This window comes from Meles meles, chromosome 2 (assembly GCF_922984935.1).
Source record: "Meles meles chromosome 2, mMelMel3.1 paternal haplotype, whole genome shotgun sequence".
NCBI lineage: Eukaryota > Metazoa > Chordata > Mammalia > Carnivora > Mustelidae > Meles > Meles meles.
Genome location: NC_060067.1, coordinates 128,801,862 through 128,825,964, shown reverse-complemented (window position 1 = coordinate 128,825,964; position 24,103 = coordinate 128,801,862). Strand labels below are relative to the sequence as shown.

The 24,103-nt window shown below is 34.3% G+C and overlaps 1 protein-coding gene across 1 annotated transcript in view; it reads left to right on the top strand.

Annotated features, from left to right (window-relative positions):
• The window catches only part of PDGFC (platelet derived growth factor C), a 198,510-nt gene that overhangs the window by 97,820 nt on the left and 76,587 nt on the right, over positions 1 to 24,103 (top strand). Inside the window, exon 2 of the mRNA XM_045998168.1 lies at positions 13,909 to 14,104. Within this exon, the coding sequence (XP_045854124.1) occupies positions 13,909 to 14,104 (196 nt within the window). The remainder of the gene's footprint in view (positions 1 to 13,908; positions 14,105 to 24,103) is intronic.

Below are 24,103 nucleotides of genomic sequence, written 5' to 3'. Positions count from 1 at the left end.
GGTTTGAGCATCCATATCTTTCATCAGATTCTCAAAACTTTCTCAAGTCATTGGTTTAAAAGGATAGAAAAAAAATAGTTCTTGTTTTTAAATACTTGGTACAGAAGTTTAACATACTTGAGGAATTCTGAAGCCTACTTTTATAATTGGAGCAATTATAAAGGAACAGAGGATTATAGACATTATTTAGCAAATCATGTCAAGGTTTGTTTTTGTCTCAGAAACTTCCTACATTATTATATTCTTCTGTTCAGATCATCCTACTGGCATGCTTTTTACCATAATGGGGCTACTGTTTTCTTCCACCATACCATAATACTTACATTCAATTCTAAATATTATTACCCTTGATACCTGTCATCTGGCCCAGAAAAATTAAAGCATAAGGCTAACTAAAACAAATTTTGATCCTGGAATTGTGGTAAGGAAGGGAGTTGTGAAAAGAAAAAAATATCACATTTTTTGTTGCTTAGCATATATGTGTGTTTCCAAGTCTGGCCAAGAGAACAGGGATGTTATTTTTTAAACAGATACGTAACTTTTGATTTCAGAAAGGAGTAATCATTTTTTCCTTGAATATGATGCTCTTTAGGAGAAATCTTGTGGTTATTGGAAGTTTTATTTTAGAGATCATGGTAAAACAATTCCAAATACGAATTTAACATAACTTTATTCCACAGAAACCTGTCTGATGACCTGGCAACAGCTGCTGGTGTCTGTTCAGAAATGTGAAGGAGTTTAGTCAATTCTTCTTAAGCCAACGATCTTCAGAAAATAATGATAGGCTGGTAATCAAGCCCTATTGCATCCTTTTTATCCATGAAATTTTCTTTCTAAATACATTTGTAAGTGAACCATGGGCTTTATTCCGGGGCAGTTCACCCGGTCAACAAATATTTATTGTCTCTTATGTGTAAGTCACCATGTTATACTTTGAGGGATGCAATAGTCCAGTAAAAAACAATGGAAACCAAACAAAACAGAAATGTCGACAAAATCCATGGTCTTTTAGAGTTCAATTAAATTACACACAGAAACCTTAAAAACTAATCAAGGAAGTGAATATATATGCAAGACTTGCATTCATTGTGAATGATAAGCAGTTTTTATTTTTTAGTACATTTTAATTTTCCATAATTTTAAACACTAATTATTAAACGTATTTTATTTTTTTAAGATTTTAAATTTAATTGTCAGAGAGAGAGAGCACAAGCAGAGGGAGTGGCATGCAGGAGAAGCAGACTCCCCACTAAGTGGGGAGCCCAATATAGTACTGGATCCCAGAACTCTGGGATCATGACCTGAGCCAAAGGCAGGTGCTTAACCAACTGAGCCACCAAGGTGTCCCTAAACATATTTTAAATGATCTCTTATCTTTTGTGAGTTAATGTGGAATTTATCATTTTAAAGGAGCACCAAATTCTGGAAGAAAGTTTACAATTGGGAGTAGAATTAATGTCACCCTATTGTTCTGACCCAAGGAATGGAGCCAGAATCCAGCAAATCAGAATAATTGGTCAAAATGTCTCCTGCTTCATTTAAATGGCATCACAGCCATTTAAAAAAGCAGTTCAACAGAAAAGGTTTTAGGATTGCTGTTTTTGTTTTAACCTACCTTGAAATAAAGTACTGTATGTGTAATAATATTACCAAATTTATGAAAACAAAGAAGAAGTTCTGTTCAGTGGGTTAAGTTGAATGAGGATGCTAATAGGAAAACATATACTTAAAAATTAATCTCATAAATGTCCAGGTTAAAAGATTTTCTGGAGTCTTATGGTAGAATGGAAAGAGATTAAGATTTAGGCTCAAAAGCTCTGGCTTGAAGGTTAATGTTGTCATTTTTCATTAGGTAGGCTATATGTTCATGTTTTCTGGGGATCATCACGGTTTCTGTCTGTTGTCCCAACACAATGAACACCATCACCTTTTATTCTTAAAAATGTTTCGGTTTGGCCAAGAAATTATATGGTGAACTTACTGTCCCAACCAACACTATTTTCACAGTAATAAAGTTTGCATATATATTTGGTTTTTAAGGTCGTGTGACAGCCAAAAATAATTATGTAAAAGAAAATGTTTTATAATCTGAAAATCATTATAAAAACTATAAGGACGTGCAGAAATATTACTTTATTCACTTGGGCAGAGTGATTACAGTGGCTGTATAAAAATGAGTAGTTTTATTTTAATCAGCCATTCTTAAACAAATGGGTGTTATTTTTGTTGGAGTAGTTGTGTGATACCCTATTTTCCCCAAGTGCGTCATGTTGAAGTAAAATCACGAATCTTGACTACCAGGAGTATTGAAACCTAGACTTTACTTGTGATAAGAATTACGTATATATTCTATTTAATTAAAATTTCATTGGTTTACTAAACTAAGTGAGAAAAATGAAACCAATTATTTTATCACTAATACTCAATTCCGTTTTGAATGTTCTTCCAGTCTGTTTCTTTATCATCCTCAGGATGTACCTATGTGTCCTCTAGTATCTTTGGAAAATGTTATTAATTTTACTGTTTTTATGAGACATTATTAGTAATCACAAATTTTAGTGTTTATCCCTTTGAATTTGATGTTAAGTGCACAATTTCTTAAGGAAAAAAATATTTTGTGAAACCCTTCTCCCAAACCCCATTTTATTTCTCTGTAAAATAGCTGTAACTTTGCCTTTGAATTTCTTCCTGGGAAGCTGTTAGAGGTCTTGTACTAATTTGAAACAAAATAACACACAAATAGTTTTTATCAATACCAAGTGAGTTTTCAACAACTTCAAGGTCTCCTTTATCAGTAGGAGGAAGAAACTCATTCTCCCTAAATCTGAGAAGCCATTAACTGAACATCAGGAGGACTACAGAAACTTGGCAAGCCAAGAGTCAGCTCACCATATGGAACTTTAAAAAATACAGTTTCTGGGACAAGATTTTTGGGACCAATCATTACTTCTTCACAGGGTTGTTAAAAACATTAAATAGATAATGTGTATGAAAGCATCTGTCTAGGAACTTGCAAGCTACTGTTGAGTTGTAGTCAATAGATTATTGTTGAGTAAATGAGCAAGCTCTGGGAAGAATGAAGAGTCAAGGGAATTTATCCTACAAAATAATGCTCTTTCTTTTATTTTTTTCTATGCCAGCCAAGACCCTCTCTCTTAAAGATTGGTACAAATGACCATGAATAAAAGTTCATTTGACTGACTCACATAATAATTTTTACAAGCTTTATGTGTCTTTTCAATCATTCAAATTTTTTTACTTCCAAAATCTGAAATTGAAGATTCTGAACCACCTAGATTAGGATGCAAGGTCACCAAAAGACTCAATTTTACTATCTCCATCTACTGGCAGGGAGGAACTATACCCAAGCATCTGGACTGGCATAGAAAAGAGGAGAAAGAACATTTAAAAGGTAAGCAAAACATATATTTTTATTTACTCTGAATTTTTAAGCTTTTCTTATTGTGCACTCTAACATACTCTGACATAATTAAGGTTGATGTAGTGAACCATATTAAAGAGGAGGATTTGTTTAGGTGGTATAATGTTCTTATCTGATTTTACAACATGAACTAGTAAAGATTTTAATGCCTTTCTTTCATACTGGGAGTTTGTCTGTCTTTGTACTTGTAAATTTTACCTGGTCATCCCAATGCTCCTGTGTTGTTACTGTATTTCTAATGATCTTCAGACTGTAGTGTGCTTACTGAAATGTCTCTATTCTCCTTTCTATATTCTCTGAAATGTTAAAGGATAATGTCCCTGGCATTTTATTTTCACTGTTGTGATATAGAGTAGAAGTGTATCTCTCAAAGGGTAATGGATGATTCTGGTGTTTCTTAGACATTCCCCCCCCCATCCTTTATTAATAAGTATTTTCTTCTGGCAGAAAGTACTTAATGAAAAAATTCTTATTAATGAATAAAAGTTTTAATATATATTTATATCAGGTTTCTCTTATGTTTTGTTGCTATATTCCTTCCTCATCAGAAATCTTTTGTTTTGGTTGACTTGCTTTTTTTTTTTTTTTGGTTGACTTTCAACAAGTATATAACATTGCAACTGAATTGTCAAGTATGATAACTGCTTTAAAATAGTTGCTAGTCTGTATAATTGTGCAGAAATAGATGTGTGGTACATTTAAATCATGTACTTAAAGGATTAGTTTAGTTGTTTTTAAGGTTCGTGTCATGCACATCTTTCTTAAAAAGCCTCTCTCAACTTGACAATAAGACTGGGTGCCATTTGTCAAGATAATTAGTTCTGTTAAGCTTGCTGCGGTTAAATTAATTTTTTTTCTGTTCCTTTTCTCCTGCTCTCCTCAATCTCTGGGCATTTATTTCCATATCTTTGTTCCATTTTGAGGGACAGTGTTCCATTTCTCTCAGAAGAGGAATGGGTGCATTTGTAGGGAATATGGGGTAGGGGGAGAATTTTCAACATCAAAATTGGGTTTCGTGAACAAGAATTTTCAAGGTTCAGACAGGTCTGTTTACTTGTTGGGTGGTCATGAATGTAGCCAGTCCATTTGCTGGCTGTGGGATTACACTCATATAAATAGCGCAAATACCATAAAGAAGAACTCTCAAATCTTCTTATGGCATCTGACAGTGTCCAGTCTGACAGAAATATCCTCAAAGTCTTCACTGAGATCAGAAGATAGGCAAGTGGGTATTTTTGAATATGGTTGAAGAAACTAGAGATAATGATGTGTTGAAAATAATCATTCCTCACAAATGACATTTCTGCTAGACTCTTTAAAGTCCAGTTCAGTTCCTATCTTGAATTCTTGAATCTGTTCTAATCTAGTTCAGCTTCTCTTTTTAGAACTTTTCCCTCAGATCTTTGGTTTAATTTTGAAACTACTGTCATAAAGCTAGCTGTTGCTGAAGAGTACTGTTAATGGACATATTCAAGCCAATTAAAATATCTTTGCTTTGAGAAGTAAAATTTAGGCGACCTATTTTCCCACCAAAATGATGTGTTTTATTATTAACTATGGCTTTCATTTCTTTTAAAATATCATATTTATATCTTGTTTATATTTTAACATGATTTCAAGATTGACAAGAGTTGTTGAGGTAGTATGGCGTGAGGCAGTGGTGTTTTCCAGCAGGGCAGAAAGATTAGAACATTCATGAGCACAGTTTGGTTAATTAGCCTTCGAAGGCGCAGTCATGTCCCAGTATAATTGCTCCATTTTTTCTTGATGTTATTATGTGGAATTACTCCCAAACCAAAGATCTTGCTACAAAAATAATTTATAAATCTCAAATACTGTTTATGGAAATGCAAACAACATCACTTATCAGCATCATTTAATAACATTTAAAACATGAGATAGGAGGAAATGATTTGTAAAGAAGTGATTGAATTCATTATTTTTCTGTCTTTTGTATTATTCATAAGAGAATCATAGGCTTATTGCTATACATTATATGCATTCACCTGTGAACATGAAATGCTAATGTAAGTGGGAAGTGGTAGCCTCATTTTTCAGCATAAATGATCCCTAGATATATGAAGACTGAAATAAATTTATTCCTACTTTATTAATAGTTTCTTAGGAATCATTTGTCTTGCTTAATTGAAAGCTTAACCTAAAAGAGAATTCTAAAGATATTTTAAATATTCAATAAAGACATAAACTAATGGCCTTACTTGCATGTTTTCTGTGAAAGAGTAAGTTTGTATTGATCACCTTTTCATTATTTTTTTCACTGATGAATTTTAAACATCTTTCCATCAGAATGTCAGTAGTCTGACCATTGTGTGTTCACAAGGAAATAGGTAGCTACTTCCATATTTGAAATTCCTGGTAAACTCCAGTCTGAATGTCTCAAGTTATATGCCCAGTGCAGACAGAAAACAGACAGATGATGAGTCTTCAAAACAAATGAGGTTTTTTAGTGAACATATTTTCTCTTAAGTAAGCTTGTTTATTTGTCCTGTATTATGAATTTGTGTTTAAATCACATTAGCCAGTTTTTGTCATGATAATATTATTTCATATAAATGTATTCAGCTTAAAATAATTCAGAATTTCTCATATTTTATATTAACTTTCTACATTGAATAATAGTTTTATTTCAATGAGAGAGTTGATTAAGTATTGAAAAATAAAATAAATACTGAATCTTTAAAGGGAATGCTTATTTTGTAATGTGAATTACTCCTAACTTATTTCTATTCTACATTCTGGTTGGCCTTTTTGGGATATCTAAAATAGTGCACAGTTTAACACAGGATGAAAAATAACACCATTGCCTAAACATGGCTCACTATAGTGGGGTGTGTATACAGTTGTATTCATTATTAATTGGTATGTAATAAAAGCTTTACAGAGACTCTGTGTTTATATATATACTTGTGACATAATAGGTAAGAAGATAATTATCAGTTTATCATTCATAATTGAGCCTTCATTTGAAAATATTGTATCCCATTGTGTAAAATCAAAATAAGTTATTTTTACCCTCACCTTAAGGCTAAAATACTATGCTGTCAAATCTTTACCATTCTATATCTCTTACCTCAATACCAGAAGAATTTTGTAGACCTTATTGGCTGTGTTCTTTATGATGTTAAATCAGGTATTTTAGAGCATGAAAAGGGAACACTAATAATAATCTCACCAGGATCACAGGACTGAATGAAGGCCATCGCGGGCAATCTCAGACATGTTCACTATATAATGACTTTGGTTGCAAATTATATATATATATACACACACATACATATACCCACACACACGTGTGTGTGTGTATATATATATATATATATATATATATATATATATATATATCTTACTGGCTTAAGTAATTAAAGTGATTTATTTAGTCATGGACCTGAGAAGCCCAGACATGGGATGAACTTATTGTGTAGTTTGATCTGGGATCTAGCTCCATTTTTCTGCACTGTCATTTATCTGCCTGCTTCTGTGCATTGACGTTTTCATCAGACTAGATTTTGTTACAAGCTTAATGACTACAGTAGTTCTGGATCTCACTTCTTCACCCAAAATGATCTCATTCTCAACTGTTGAAGAAAAGGCATTGGATTCGCTCTGATTGGCCCATTAAAATCATACATGCGTGAGGGAAATGGGCTTATATTGGTTTTCTGGGCATACTTTTAGGTAAGGTCAATCCAGCCCTTCTTTTCCAGTGGCTGCTTCGTAGTAATGATGGGATTGTTGGGGATATGCTCACCATATTAACTTTTTCTCATTGCATGTGGAAGATATGCTATGAACTTCCTGAACAAAGGCCCCCATTTCTTACTATCAACCAAATAGTTACTATCACGGCTAATGGGTGAATTCTTGCGCTTCTGAGTAAATGCAAAATAATTTAAACCTTTTTTTGAAGATAATGTCAGGTCAAGGAAATGGCAAAATTTCTACAAACCTCCTAATAAGCCTGTAGAATGAAATCAGAAATTTGAAATCCCTGCCTAAACATTGCTGTTTGTTGCTCAATTAATTTGATCTTTGCAAAATTAGAATCTTTGTACACGTGACCAATTTTGCATTATCTCATATAGCGATCTCCTATTCACTGACATCAGGAAAACTTGATACCTGATAATAAATTTTCTCTCATTGTATTTTAATTAGACAGCATATTTTGGACAAAGTTTCTGCTTCACATACATCCTGATTTAGTTATCAAGGTGATTAATTTATACAGTTATCATTTCATGTAAATTTTAAAACAGCTTGTGATTATCTTTAGTTTATAAAATGCAAAGTCTGATGTCAAGTGTCTTGCCTAAAATAACAGCTTTTATCATCAGTTTATTCATATTTCAGAGTTAAGATAAAATAATGACTATAATTATGGAATTCTTGGAGTGTGGTAAAATTATAGGACATGGTTTATTTTCTTAAAATAAGCAAGCAAAATAAGGAAATGGCAAATTTCAATAACGAGTACTTTGTGACCTATCACCTTCAGCTGAAATATATGTGTAGGTTATAATAGATGGACTTGGAGTAAGATATCACAAATGAATTAAGGGGCCTTAATTAGAAGGTGTATAAATTGTAAAATCTTCTTATCTTTATCATGTGCAGTCACTAGGATCTTAGGAATGGAGAATGAAACATTGACATAATATGTAAATTTGTCTTCCGACATATTCTTGCCAGGGGATATTGGTTTTTTTTAAATATGCACTATCAATGTGTATGAATTAGTGCCATGTGCAAGGCACAGAGCTAGACCAGTGGTTAGCTTCTGGACTTAAGTAAAATGCCTTTACAGTTTAGGAATGAATAATGTGGTAAAGGTAAGGAAGGTAAACCCCTACATTATCATTAAAACATGCAGTCCTAAGGGAATGCACAAAGGAAACCAAAGATGGAATTCTTTTATTTATTTATTTAAATTCAATTTAATTAACATATAGTGTGATATTAGTTTCAGAGGTAGAATTTAGTGATGTGTCAGTTGCATATAATGTCCAGTGCTTATCCCATCAAGTGCCCTCCTTGACACCGATCACCCAGTTACCATCCCCCCCCACCCCTCCAGCAACCCTCAGTTTGTTTCCTAGAGTTAAGTCTCTTGTGGTTTGTCTCCCTCTCTGTTTTTGTCAGATACAGAATTCTAAAAGAAGAGACATCTGAAGTAGGTATTGGCAGCTGAACATTTGTTACTGTATACCTAGTTTAGGAATGAATGATATTAACGAATAGTCTTGGAAGTTGTCACATTAAGAGGAAAAGGCTTTGTTTTGTTTGTGATACCCCAAGCACCTGGAACGGAGCAGGAAACATAATAGGTTTCCAATATGTAAGTTTTGACTATTCATTTCCTTGAGGAATAAAGTGATCATCTTCTGGGATAAATTCAAGAAACTCGGTTGAGCATATCTCAAATAATTATATTTGCTTTATGTTTACCTAATATTAACAATCCTTTATTTTCTTTTCCTTAGTGAAAATGTTTTATAATTCGTAAACAGTTTGAGGTAGACAATGCTATAGTCTTTAATTTGCTATTGTCTTAAATGTATGGGAAAGAGAAGATTGAGCCTATCTAGGATACTATTGTATTGTAGTACAATGTAGTAATAATATTGTACTTTGGGATGAATGGTCAGAATTTTAAATATTAAACATGAACATGGGGTACTTCTTATATAGATTGGAATTTATGGAGAGAGATTGGTTTGTACTATACAGCTCAAGTCCGTCTTCTTTCTACAGCATCAAGTAGGATTAGGGTGAGATTATTCTGTATTTTCTAGGCAAAAAGGTGCCAGTTCATGGAGTCAATAAAACCGTGTGCATGTGGGGGAGTATCATATGATTCTGACTATCGTTAAAATTGAAAATTGTTAATTGAAAGTTAATGAGAGCAAAAGCAAAGATAACTGTATAAACAGACTAACAAAAATAATATAAACAAGGATTATTATAGGCAGAAAGAAGAAAGAATGAGACCAATGAATGTATGTATTTATCAAGTAAGAATTTGGAAAATAAATTTTTCAAAAACACAATTTCAAAATAATGCATATTTGGAAGTAAACACATCAGAAATTGCACAGGATATCTGTGAAGTCTACCAGTTTACAGGTGACATGTTGCTGCAATCTTGCCCTTGTGAAACAGGAACCAGAGTTCTTTAAAACTCTAAAACTAATGAATTTTGGAGACATTTCTTTTTTATCTAATTCTTAATCCAGGTGTGCCTGGGTGGGTCAGTCAGTTAAGCATCTAAATCTTGATCTCAGCTCAGGTCTTGATCTCAGTGTCACTGTTCAAGCTTCACATTGGTCTCTATGTTTGGTGTAGCGCCCAATTTAAAAAGAAGAAGAAGACCTAGAAAGTAGAATGATTTTCATTTAAAATGTTGCATATAATTCTTAATTCTACAGCTCTTTTCTGTAACAGTCAACCTAAAACATTAGTATGGAGAAAGGATAATGGATTTATCTTTTTTTTATGAGTGACATATTATCTAGAAACCTCTTTTGTAGTGTTCTCTTTATTAGTAATACATTTTTAAACATTATAATTTTTATTTATTTTTTATTTTTATTTTTAAGTAGTCTCTACACCCAATGGTTGGCTTGAACCTATAACCCCAAGATCTACCGAATGAGTCAGCCAGGAGCCCCTCAAGTACTATAATTTTTATTTTTTGTTATTTCTCTTATTCCTACCCTCTTTCAGTCATAGTAAATGTATCTTTAAAGGGATTAATACTATGATATACATAACAAATATTGTGAAATTGCTTTGACTTAATGCTAAACTAATCGAATAATATAGATATGATTCAATATAATTGCATTATATGTATACATGTGTAGTCAATAATCTTATAGTATTTACATCATTATTTTTACTAAAGTATAATTGATATATAATATCATATTAGTTCCAGGTATACAACATTATAATTTGATACCTATATACATTGCAAAATGATCACCACATTAAGTCTAGTTAACGTCTGTCATCATACATAGTTGAATTTTTGTATGTGTGCAACAGAAACTTATTAGGTCTACTACTATTTTAGCAAATTTCAAATATGCAGTATAGTATTATTAACTGTAGTCATCATGTTGTATATTACGTTACATCCTCGTGGTTTATTTTGTAACTGGAAATTTGTGCCTTTTGACCCCCTTCACCAATTTCACCCACCCTCCATTCCCCCACTCTGGCAATCACCAGTCTGTTCTCTAAATCTATGAACTGGTTTTTTTTTTTTTAAAGATTCCACATGTGAGGTCATACAGTATATGTCTTTCTCTGTATGACTTATTTTAGTATAATGCCCTCAGGGTCCATCCATGTTGTTGCAAATGGCATTTTTCCTTTTTATGGCTGAGTAATATTCCATTATACGTATAAAGTACATTTCCTTTGTCCCTTCACCCATTGGTGGACACTTAGGTTGTTTCCATGTCTTGGCTGTTGTAAATAATGCTCCTGTGGACAGGAAGGGTACAGCTATCTTTCCAAGTTAATGTTTTTGTTAGTATCTATATTAATCTCCCTTTACCTTTTTTTTTCCTATTTTTTCCTATTATATTTCCTATTTATTTTTTTCCTATTTTTTTTCCTTTTTTTAAAATTTCCTATTCATTTTAATTTTCAGTACTTCTTCCTTAAGAGGGTCTGGGCAAGATAATGTAAAAAGACATATGATTTTTTAAGTCCGTGTTTATATATATTTTCATTTCTCATGCTAAATTCACCATCTAAGATGAACCAAGATTTATTCCTCTGTAGAGTACATGGCTAGGAGCATGTTGTAATAGTTTTGTGATTTGACTACAAACATTTGTTTTATTTCCTTTCTATTTTTCTTTGAGTATACTGTCCACCAGACATAAGAAAATTAAATATTTAATAAAATAGTTACAAAATATATACTTGTCTCTTCCTCAAAATGCCAGTAAAGTTGTATTTTTAGAACTATGGTTTTTAAAACAGCAAAACTATAAATGTAGACTCTTAATTTGGTAGTACTTAATCTTTGTTGCTTCTTTTTTTTTCTGATTATAGGCCTAGTTGTTTGAGATTTACATAAAACTTTGACAATCGTGTGTAAATTATATGTGTTTGGTGGCAAACCTCACTGCATTTAAAGACAAAATTTGGGGGCAGCAATTTAACTTAAAAGGAAATTTACAATTCCTTTACCACAAAGAAGGCCTTGATGATCAGTCTTTAAATTATGTTTAATTATAGTTTAATGGAATTGTGGATTATAAAGAGAAAAAAAGATGTAAACAAAATTTAAGTATATACATTTTAGCAATGAGCTTTTTTGGCTGGTTGTAAAAATAGAATTCAAGTTTTTAGTAGCTACGTAGTTTTGTAGGTTGTATGAAAAAGTAAACAGTAAACAGCTGGGGGGAGGTGGGATTGGGAGAGGGGGAGCGGGCTATGGACATTGGGGAGGGGAGGCGAACCATAAGAGACTATGGACTCTGAAAAACAACCTGAGGGTTTTGAAGGGTCAGGGGTGGGAGGTTGGGGGAACAGGTGGTGGGTAATGGGGAGGGCACGTTTTGCATGGAGCACTGGGTGTTGTGCAAAAAGAATGAATACTGTTACGCTGAAAAAATAAATAAAATGGAAAAAAAAAAAAAGAAAAGAAAAAGTAAACAGTGCTATATTTGTAGAGAGCCTTGGATTATATAAGGCATTTTTTAGACAAAATGGGGCAAATAATAAATTTTAATAAATCTAGTTGGAAAAATTGATTCATTAAAAAGTATTAGTTGTCAAAATGAGAAGGACTTTTGGGTGCCTAGGTGGCTCAGTCGTTAAGCATCTGCCTTTGACTCAGGTCATGATTCCAGGGTTCTGGGATGGAGTCGCACATTGGGCTCCCTGCTCAGCAAGAAGCCTGCTTCTCCCTCTCCCACTCTCCCCGCTTGTGTTCTGTCTCTCACTGTCTCTCTCTGTCAATTAAATAAATAAAATCTTTAAAAAAATATGAGAAGAACTTTTGATACAAACTGCTGCTATAAAGGTTATTGGAAGAAAATTTAGGCGGTTATTGGAAGAAAATTTAGAGGGTGCAGAATATCTCAGTTTTAAAGGAAATTTCTGAAAACAGGTAATTAACTTAATATAACAATAAGTTTTTCATCATTTTTAAAAGAAAATTTGTCAGTATAGATGAGAATTTATCTAACTTGATAGATCCTTTTTTGTTCTTTGGAGACCTAGTAGTGCTAAATTATGTGCATTAAAGTAGATTATTTCATATAAGTTAATATAACCAATAGCAGTATTAAATATTGGCATCCACTGAGAGAGAGCATGTTTCTGAATCGGTTACTTGTGGCTGAGGACAAATTCAGGCATTGAGAAAAATGGCAACATTAAATTACTTAATTTAAAAAATTCTATAGACGTTAACACATATTTACTAATGTGATGATATATCTCATAATGTGTACTGTGTGTATTCAAAGGAACTTACATTTGTCTTTTCTCTGTATTCTTAATTATAAGTTAGATCATATAAAATAATACTTACCAGATTGTTGAAATAGTCAAAGTTAAGTGAATGAAAAAGCTGCTTTAAGACTCATAACTGCAACTTATTAAAATTATTTTGTTTTTTTTTAAACAGTTAAACAGGTTATTTTTTAACCTAAATAACCTTCTAACTAATACATGACCCTTGATATTCAGTCTTTTAAGTTCTAGAAGTTTCTTAGAGCAGCATTCTTTTTTTTAAGATTTTATTTATTTGAGAGAAAAAGAGAGAGAGGGAGAGGAAGCACTATCAGGGAGAGGATTAGCCAGAGAGAGATGAGCAGACCCCCACTAAGTGTGGGGTCCCACAGGGCTCGAGCTCATGCCAGAATCAAGAGTTGGAGGCTCAGCCTAATTTAGCCACCCAACGCCCCTGGAACAATATGCTTAAATTACATTATATTAATGTGAAATAATGTGATGTGAGTAACAAACGCTCAGTGAAAAGTTGCTGCAGTTGCTGCTAAAGAATGGAGGAAAATTCACTATTTGTATTTTTAAAAATAGAGTTATATGGGAGTTTCCTTTTATTTTAATATGACTTATCTTTTATTCATTCTTGGAGATTTGTATGTTAAGTCAGCTTTATTGTGATTTGGGGAATCCATGGGTGGTAGTTTGGCATTCCAGTAATTAAGAAGACTAATGGGTTATGCTCTTTTGAGTATAAATGGACACAGGTTTTTACTCAATCAGGTTAAAATAATCCTTTTTTTTTCTGTGTGAGTTCTGAAAAGAGTGGCACTTGGTTCATATCATATGAGGCATACCCAACACTTGTTTGAGTTAAAATATGGATGATTAAAAAAACTTTTATTTTGAAGCTTGTCATTTTTTTAGATATCTGTGCTAAATGTATGTCTCTTCCTGTATTTTTGCTTTAGGAGTACAAGATCCCCAGCATGAGAGAATCATTACTGTGTCTACTAATGGAAGTATTCACAGCCCAAGATTTCCTCATACTTACCCAAGAAATATGGTCTTGGTATGGAGACTGGTAGCAGCAGAGGAAAATGTATGGATACAACTTACATTTGATGAAAGATTTGGGCTTGAAGACCCAGAAGATGACATATGCAAGTAAGTTATCATACTTGAAATTCAAACAGAGTGTAACTGTTGTATAAAGCCTTTCAAGTTGCTTCATTTTAATGATGTGATTTTAAATGGCATCTTTTGTTCTGTTATGTTTTTCTGATCCAAGAAATTTGCAACCTTATTTAAGCTATGTTTCTTTTAAAATCAGAAGACACGTACTGTATGTATGCATTCATCAGAAGGCTCCATAGCTCAGGGGTTAGAGCACTGGTCTTGTGTGCTCATCAGTTTTATCTACTTCTGAAAATAATTCAAGGTAATTTATGGCACAAAGTACATAGAGAATAAAATTGTTTGAAATAAGGGATAGAGAAAGAAAAGCCAAATAAAGGAATGTAGTTGTGCCAGAAAACCTAAGTTATGATTAGCGCTAAAAATTTTACATTTAAGCTTCCTGATAGCCAAGTCATTAAAATAAACAATAACTATTTAAAAGAAAAAGTAGTATTCATGGGTACATACTACCTAGACACGCATATGGATGTGCGCACACGCACACACACACACACACACACACACACACACAGGATTAAAGGAATTTGGGTATTTCATCACAAAGAAGAAATGCAGTTCTGAAAGCAGAATTAGTTTAGGCTAACATTATGGTGTGCCAGGTAGAAATCCATCATAATTCTTCCAGAAGCATTCATGAACCAAAGTCAGCTGGAGTATTTCACCCATGCAAAAGACCACCTACTCTATGTCATACAAATATTACTCTTTAAATCCTATGTGAATACACTTGTCAAGGTTGGGTGGTCTTATTGAAGACTTTTCACTTCAATGGCATTTGTATATCATGAAAATATTTTAGTTGAGCTTCTTTGTGGGGTTGTTTTCTCTTTGATATACAAGTTAAAAGAGAATTTTCACTTTATGGTATATTACAGATAAATATTTCATGCAGATGAAATAAACTTTATACTTGCTGTCATCACAGTTTGTATCTTTAACATTTGTATAATGACTTTTTTTTCACATTTCTTCTTTCTGTGACTATGCATTTCATTTTTTTCCCCCTTACATTTGTAATTTTTGACTTTGAAAACTGGAAGCTATCCTAGCTGTCTTTAGAGACTCTGTTACTCAACCCTTCATTTTATAACACAGATGGACACAACTGAGCAAAGGAACAGAAGAGAGCCCTAGAACAGACCATATCATATGCAGAAGTCTGATTACAAATTAGCTGGCTTTGCACATCACTAGGGGAAAGTGTACATGATTCAGTACATGATGCTGGGAAAAACCTAATGAAAAACCTCACATCATAAACAAAAAATAATTAGAGATGAATCAAAGACTTAAATGTGAAAAGCAAAACTTAAATAGCCAGTCTTAATAAAAACTGGGCAAAAGACATGAGGAGACATTTCACAGAAGAGGAAATATGAGAAGCCAGTGATAATATGAAAATTTCATTAGTAATCAGGATATGCAAATAAAAGTTAATATCAGTGGGGCGCCTGGGTGGCTCAGTAGGTTAAAGTCTCTGCCTTTGGCTCAGGTCATGATCCGAGGGTCCTGGGATGGAGCCCCACATCAGACTCCCTGCTCAGCGGGGAGCCTGCTTCCCCCTCTCTTTGTCTTCTTGCCTCTCTGCCTACTTGTGATCTCTGTCTGTCAAATAAATAAATAAAATCTTTTAAAAAATTAATATCAAAGTATAGTTTTACACTAACCGTACCACCAGAAATTAAAAGAATGACAACCAAAAGGTTGCTAGCAATGTGGTACAACAGAAATTTTTGAATATTGTTGATAGAAGTGTAAATTGGTCACATTTAAAATCAATGTAACTCTACCTAATAAAGTTGAAAAGAAAAATGTGTTAAGATAGGAATATGATTCTTAGATATAGACTCAAAAAATTTTTTTCTTGTACCTTTGGACAAGGAGAATAAGCCAAACATTGATCGAGTAGAACATACCAAAAAAAAAGTTGACTCTTTATACAATGGAATATTATGCATCATAGAAAACAAATGATCTAAGCTATCTGCACTGACATGAACTGACTTTAAAACACTATATCGTTCAGTTCACATACAGTATTATCTCACTGATCTAGATTTCAAAAAGGCAAAAAAAAAAAAACCCACAACAATTTACTGTTTATAGGGAAATGTGCATGTGGTAAAACAGGAGATGAGACTAAGAAAACTCAGGACAACAGTTTGCAAGGGCAAGAAGAAGATGTCGTCAGGGAGGAACAAAGGGGAGGGAGTTCAGAAATATGGCAAGTGTCACCTTTCTTAGGTCGAGTCTAATGCTGAGTGCAGCTCAGTCACAAGTTAGGTGAGGCATGCCGGATGATCTTTTAATTTTTCTTATACAACTACTAGTACACATTACACACATATACACATAACTGCGTATGCATACACACATACATATAACGCCTCTCATGTAACAAAACCCACTAGATGGGCAGGTGTTCAGTGGCCCTCTTGGCTTTGACCTGCAGAAGCAGGAACTAGGGCAAAAAGCACAAGAAGGGCTGATTGTCTCTTACCCGGAGACGCCTGTCTCTGATCAACACTCATGAAACTGTGGTAGCTAATATGCTACTTTGAAAGGAGGGCAAAATCTTAAAGCCTTCATAAGTTTTAACAAGGCAATGGAATATTGCATATGAAAATAATACAGGAGGTGCAGAATAGTCTGGTGAAAAACTGTCTACATGGGTGTTAGGAAAAATGTGTTGTAGCCTTTGTTTAGGTATAAAATATGAACGAGTTCTAGGGCCACTACTCTACTTCTCTGATTGTGTCCTTACCTATAAAACCAAAATGACACTGTCTTAATTACATAGCATCTACATAGAAGCTATGGGGTAGGGTGGTCTCACCTCACTTTCTTCTCCTTTTGGAGCATCCTTGCTATTTTTATTTTTTAGAAATAGGTTGTCAAGTTCCTTGAAAACTCCTGCTGTGGTTTTTATTGTGATAGCACTGGATATATATATATATAGATAGATCATTTTGAAGAGAACTGACATCTTAATAGAAATAAGTTTCATCTTGGAGAATTTTATATTTCTCCATTTATTGGGGTCTTCTTTATTGGCTATACATTTTTCAAATGTCCTTTTCAGAGATGTTATGCATAATTATTTAGATTTATTTCTGTATGTTTTTTAGATTTGCTAAAATTCTTTCTTGAAAAGTACATTTCTAATTGTATATTGCTGGCATATAAAATGTAATCGATTTTTAGTATTAATCTCCTATCTGGCAAACTTGCTATAAGCTTTTTTTATTTATTTTCATAATTGTTCTGGGAATTATTTTGGATTTATGCAAAAAATCGTATGATTTGGGGAAAGATTTCTTTCTTCTTTTCAGTTCCTTTACTCTTTCTTTTCTATCTCTTTTTAAACAGTTGATTGTATTTGTAGGTATCCCTGTCTTCTTTCTGATTTTAGAGTTTGCTTTTCAAAAAAAATAAACTTTGAAATTTGGAATAACTTCAGATTTGCAGAATGTTGGAAAGAATAGTGCAGAAAGTTTCCATCTACTCTCAACCAAGTTTCCTCCAGTGTTAAGGTCTTACATAACTGTGTTACATTTGCGTAACTAAGCATTACTTGACCTGCATGCAAGACTATTAACCAAACTACAGACTTGATTCAGATGTCTGCAGTTTTCCCACTTTATGTCCTTTATGTGTTTTAGGATTCTTTCCAGGATAAGCATATTGCAGTTAGGGCTCAGGCACTTCCAATCTGCGACAAGCTCTCTCTTTCCTTGTGTTTCATGACCTTGACAGTGTTGAAGAGTATTTGTCAGGTAGTTTGTAGAATGGCTCTTAATTTAGGTTTTTCAGATCTTTTCTCATGATTACACTGGGGTTACGAATTTTAGGGAAGGATTCCAAATCGATGATAGGCCCTTCTCCTCAGATCATATTGGAGAGTACATCCGAGCCACCTCTCCGATCACTGATGGTGTTAACATTGATCACGGAGTGTGAGCTGCTCCTCTGGTAAGAAAATACCCTTTCACTAGCTACTAACTGGAGGCCTGTAACTAAGTCCAGCCCACACTGAAGGGGAGAGTGATTCAGTTCCACCCATCTGGGACACCTGGGTGGCTCAGTTGGTTAAAGTGTCTGCCTTCCACTTGGGTCACTGTCTCAGGATCCTTGCATCAAGCCTTGTGTCAGGCTCCTGGCTCCAGTGGGGAGCCTTCTTCTCCCTCTCCTTTTGCCCCTCTCTCTGCTCGTGCACTGGCTTGTTCTCTTTATCTCCCTCTCACTCTTTCCCTCAAATAAATAACTAAAATATTTTTTTTAAAAAGTTCCACCTTCTGGATGGGAGATAGATATAGATATAGATATAGATATACATACATATATATGTATGTATGTATGTATGAGAAATTTGGAATTTTTAGTAAAGAAAATTTGTGCCTTCACTTTCCTTCCTTCCTTCCTTCCTCCTTGCTTCCATCATTATATCAGTATAGACTTATGGATATTTATTTTATTCTTTGTGTTGTAATCTATTGCTAATCATTATTTACTTTGTAGTTGGAACTCTTCCATATTTGGCCTGTGAGAATAAAGGGTTTGCTGTTAATATACCAATATTGAGTATGATGATTAATGGAGTTTTTTTTCTTTATTATTTCAAGTACTTCCTTTTTTACTTTGCTAAGAGGCATTTTTCCCCTTTGGGAAAAATTTTTTATTCCTTCAATTTCTGCATTTAAAAAGAAGTTACAGACACAATGACAGTTTATACTTCGCAATAAATCACCTAAGGACAAGGGTATTCCCTATGTAATTTCAATACCTCTTTCACATGCAATAAATTTAGTATTAATATGTATAGTTGACTTTTCATTGTTTCCCGATCCCAAAATGTTAACACTTCCTTATTTTCTTTCTACTTACTATGTTTTATTCAGTGACAAATCGTTGATTATATTTTGCATTTGGTTATTATAACTCTTGCCTTGCCCTTTCCTGGCTTCTGTGATATTGTTATTTTTGAACAGTCCAGGCTATTTGCTCTGTAGAACCTCCCAGTGTCAATGTATCTGAATATGTTTTCATAATTAAGTCCTGCTTAAATATTTTGGCCAGAATGTTCTCTAGGTGATGGGCACTTCTGATTGCGCGTAATAGCAGGTTATTGTGTCATCGGTGCTGTGCATTTGATTTCTCAATCCTGTTTCACATTCCTCCTACGAGTTTTGATAATGTAGCATTTTTATTTTTGTCCATTTGAAGATGTTTATAATATCCATTGTTTGCTTCTTTTAAGCCATAGTTATACAGAAGAGTATTGTCCATTTCCATATAAACGTATAACGTTTTTAAATGCATTTTTTATTGTAGATTTCTGAATTCACTATATTTTAGGTAAAAAAAAAAAATATATATATATATATATATATGGCCTGTTTGTGATTGTTTAAAATTAAAGTCTTCACTTTATTTGCTTCATATTTTTATGTTTTTCAAATGTACTTGAAAAGAGGGTATATTCTTCACTTGTGGGGTGCAAGTCTGTATATGTGCGTTATATCAATTTGTACAGTTGTGCTGATCACAACATCAGGATCTTTCCTGATTTTCTTCCTGATTCTTTTTTTTTTTTTTTTTTTTTGTTTTTGTTTTTGTTTTTTTTTTTTGTTTTTTTTTTCCATTTTATTTATTTTTTCAGCGTAACAGTATTCATTCTTTTTGCACAACACCCAGTGCTCCATGCAAATCAATTATGTAGAGGTGTTAAATTCTTCCAATAGAGAATAAATACACTTGTCAGTTTCACCTTGTAGGCCTATCATTTTTTGCTTTCTTTTCAAGATTTTATTTGAGAGAGAGAGAGAGCGCGCGTGCATGCACCCTAGCAGGGGGCGGGGCAGAGGGAGAAGGAGAAGCAGACTCTGCTGAGCAGGGAGCCCAATGAGAGGCTCAATCCCAGGACCCTGAGATCTTGACCTCAGCCAAAGTCAGATACTTAAGCCACTGAGCCACGCAGGCACCCTTCATTATATGTTTTCAAATTATGTTAATTGGTGCACACGAGTTCAGAGATCTGACCTCATTTAATCTTTAGTAATGTTTCGTTTTTGCTTGAAGGTATGTTATGCCTTGGGGCACCTGGGTAGTGCAGTCTGGTTAAGTGACAGACTCTTGGTTTCAGCTCAGGTCCTGACCTCAGGGTCGTGAGATCCAGCCCTGCATCCGGCTCCATGTTCAGTGGGGAGTCCACTTGGGATTCTCTTTTCCTCTGCCCTTCCTCCCACTAAAATAAATGCATAAATCTTCTTTAAAAAGTATGTCATGCGTCATATTAATAAAGCTGCATCAGGTAATTGTGATTACTATTGGCCCAGCATTCTTTCCATTCTTTTACCTTCAACTTTCTTATGCCCTTCTTTGTGCATCCATGTCTCCGTGTGTTTTGGTTTTCTTTTATGAAGAGAACGTGAGTAGCATTAAAAAATTCAGTAAGAAAACTTAATATTTTACTTAGGAATTTAATCTAGTATATTGAATCTTATTATGCATATAATTTTGGATTCAGTGTTACCATTTATTTTGTACCTGTTGTCTGTGCTCGTTTTTCTCTGTCTTCAGTTTCCTTTCTTGCATTCATTTAGTTTGTCTTCTCCTTCCATTTTTCTTTTCTGTGGTTTTAGAAAGTATACATCAGTTGTCGTTTTAGAAATGGCTACCTTTGAAATGCCTACTTAACTTAATATCTGAAGCTAGTCAGTGTTTACCTCCATCCCCTAAATATAAAATTCCCTGAGAACATGTTAACTGCTGTGGAATGCTCACTCCCCAGATATCGCCGCACTTGGTTGATAAGGCAGAGCTGTTTATTGCTTACTATGATGACAGAGAAGGCCACCTCCACAGACGTAATAGTGTCTGGGGAGGAAAAGCAAAACCAGATTTTGTTGAGAATTTGAACTTGGTTTCAAATGGATCTTTGAGTGTGGTGATCTGGTTAGGTTTGGGAAAGGCTTACAATTTAATAGTTTAGAATCTGTTGAAATAAAGCAAGGATTTGCAGGCGGTGAGTTCAGTGGTTCTGGGTAGTGAACTCTTGCTGTTTTTAGGTGAAGGACTTAATGGCTCTTTAGGGCAGTTCCTGTAATGAACAGTAAACCATATTGCCAGGGCAATAATGAAGACAATAAAATAGTAATAATCATGTTACTGTAAATAGTTAACTGGGTGGGGTAGATGATTTCATTCTTACTGTCCAAGCTGGTTTGGTTCTCTCTGTAGCTGCCTCCCACTCTTGATTGCTCTGTGGCGTAGTTACCGAGGATTGTAGTTTTGTATTTTATAACTTCCCAATTAAGACATTGTGTTGTTATTTTGTATAAGCACTGTTGCTTTGGCTATACCCATGTGTCTACTTTTTGGTGCTAGCCATTTCTTCTTGCATTTTCAGAAATTTTTTTTGTAGAATTATTTTCTTCCTTAAGGACAGTCTTTAAAAGTCTCTTAAGTGAAAGCCTGTTGGCAGTAAATACTCAGTTCTTCTGTACTTGAAAATCTCTTTATTTCACTTTCATTCTTAGAAGTTAGTTAGACTGGATATAGGATTTGAAGTTGTATGTTTATTTTTCTCTCAATAGCTTGAAGATACCATTCCACCATCTTGTGGCTCTTGAGAAGTCAGTCATCAGATTGTGGACATAGCCTTATGGTCTTCCCTCAAGTGGTACATTTTACAGAGGGAGACATGTGTGTAGCAGGGGTGAGAGGGAAGGGGTGGGGTTAGGATCCAGCCCCAGGCTTCTTGTCCTTTATCACCTGTGTCTTACTCAGCCCTAAACCCCTGCTCTTACACACCAGGCCCCAGCAGATCCTCACAGGATTCCAGAGCATATTTACCTCACCGAAATCTCAGTTTCTTCTATTTATTTGTCTTCCAAAGAATTCTTTTATTTTCTTGACAGCTCAAAATGACATTAAAAATTGTTGTCTTTTTTTTTTTCAGTCATTTGTTCAGCAATTTTAGTTTAAATGTACCAAGAGGAGTTTCTCTGCTTAATTTTACCCACCATATTACTGAAATGTAGACTATCGCAAGCAGAATAACGTTTTTCCTTAACAAGGCTTGGTACTCTCAAGTTCAAGTTTAGGTTTTTTTTCTCTTTTTTTTCCTTTTGTCTTTAATGGCAGCATTGGCTTTTCTCCATTACAGTATGGTAGAATTAATACAAATTGTGTCTCCATCCAAGGACATTTTAAGAATTTAAACTGCCCCATTTTAAATTTTCTCAAGTGTGAAACACAGAAGAGTCAGAAAATCTGAATCACTGTTTTAAGTGTATCTTTAGAAGGGACAGACACAGGTGAGATGGTTGACTTTTTCCCCATATGAGCTGTGTTTTTATGCTACTTAAGATAGATATTATTACAAGGAGCAAAACAACTCAGGTGCAAATTAGATTTTACTGCTTTAACAAACTGACAGGATATGCAGACAGTATGGTGGAGGGTATCAGGTAGAATAAGGAAGGGGAAGATGAGTGTGTGTGTGTGCGTGTGCGTGTGCATGTGTGTCTGTGTGTCTGTGACACAGAGAGAGACAGAGATTTGTTGTAAAGGATGCCTAAATATGTCTTGTCTTTCAGTGCTATCTGTGTGTGTGGCTCTTATGTTAATGACGAATGGTGTACCTAGGAGGACTCATTTCTAATGGAAAACTTCTTTCTTTTAGTTCTTTTTGTTTGTTCTTCTAAAGCAAACAGCCTACTCATTACATAAGATTTTACAAAGAGATGGACCATGACAGACAACATTTGAAAAAAAAATGGTTAATCAGTCTGCCCAGTTTAAAATAGTGCCTCTTCTTCACCAAAACCACTGGGTTTCTTCTGGAGAAAATGTCATAACCCATCCAATTTGGAAAAATTTTAATATCAGAAATGCTAAATATGCTAAATGAAATAAAACAGTTATTTTTTTAATTATATAGAAGTTAAGATGATCAAAATTGTTAGCTTTTTTAAAAAGATGTTTATTTGAGAGAGAGCGAGAGAGAGCACGCATGTACGTGCGGGGTGCGGGGAAGAGGGAGAGAGAAGATCTCCAGCAGATTCCTGGCTGAGCACAGAGCCAGAAGCCTGGCTCCATTCCAGGACCCTGACATTGTGATCTGAGCCGAAATCAAGAGTCAGACGCCACCCAGGCGCCCCCAAATTGTTAATTTTTCTGAATTAAAAAAAAAAATGTTTTGGGTATTTTCTTCCCTTCCTGCTATTTATGATAGAATTAATGTGACGTTATTTGCTCATTTATGTACTCTTCCATTGAAGGAGCTCTTCTTGAGCGCTGTGGGAGGTAATAGGGGACTCGGTGATTAGGAGATGGCTCATGCCCCCAAAGAGCTCCCAGTCTGGGTAAAGAGACAGACAAGTAAATAGGCAATTAAAATAAAATGCCACCGACTCCAGAATGATAAACACAGAGTATAGTCATCACTGTAACTGGTTATGTTTGGATTGCTGTGTTGACCATGTTCTAGTTCATACCCTAACTGTGTATCTTACCAGCAACAGTCTATAAATAAATGTTATTAATTTTATTGTGGAGAAATTGGGATGCAGGAGTTACCCTGCCCTGCAGACTTCAAAAACTCAAATACTCATTTTTTGTGTGTTTCACTCTAGTAGATCTAACTTTTCAGGATGGTATAAATTCTTTATGTCAATTTCACAATGCTGGCGCGAGCTGTGAATGATAACATTTTAAGGCACCAATCGTTCTATGAAAACTGTATAAAAATATTTGTTCCATCTCCATACTGCTGAAGTTAAAGGAAGGCAATATGATTGATTCAGCTGATGATGACTTTGGAGACCCATAAGTGTATCATAAGAATTTTATTTTCAAAGCAAAATGTTTTCGTGAAGCCCTTAAGATGACTGAGAAAACACAAAGGCACCAGTAGTTACTAGTGCCATAAGCAATCTTAAGATTTAGTGCTTAGAGTCACAT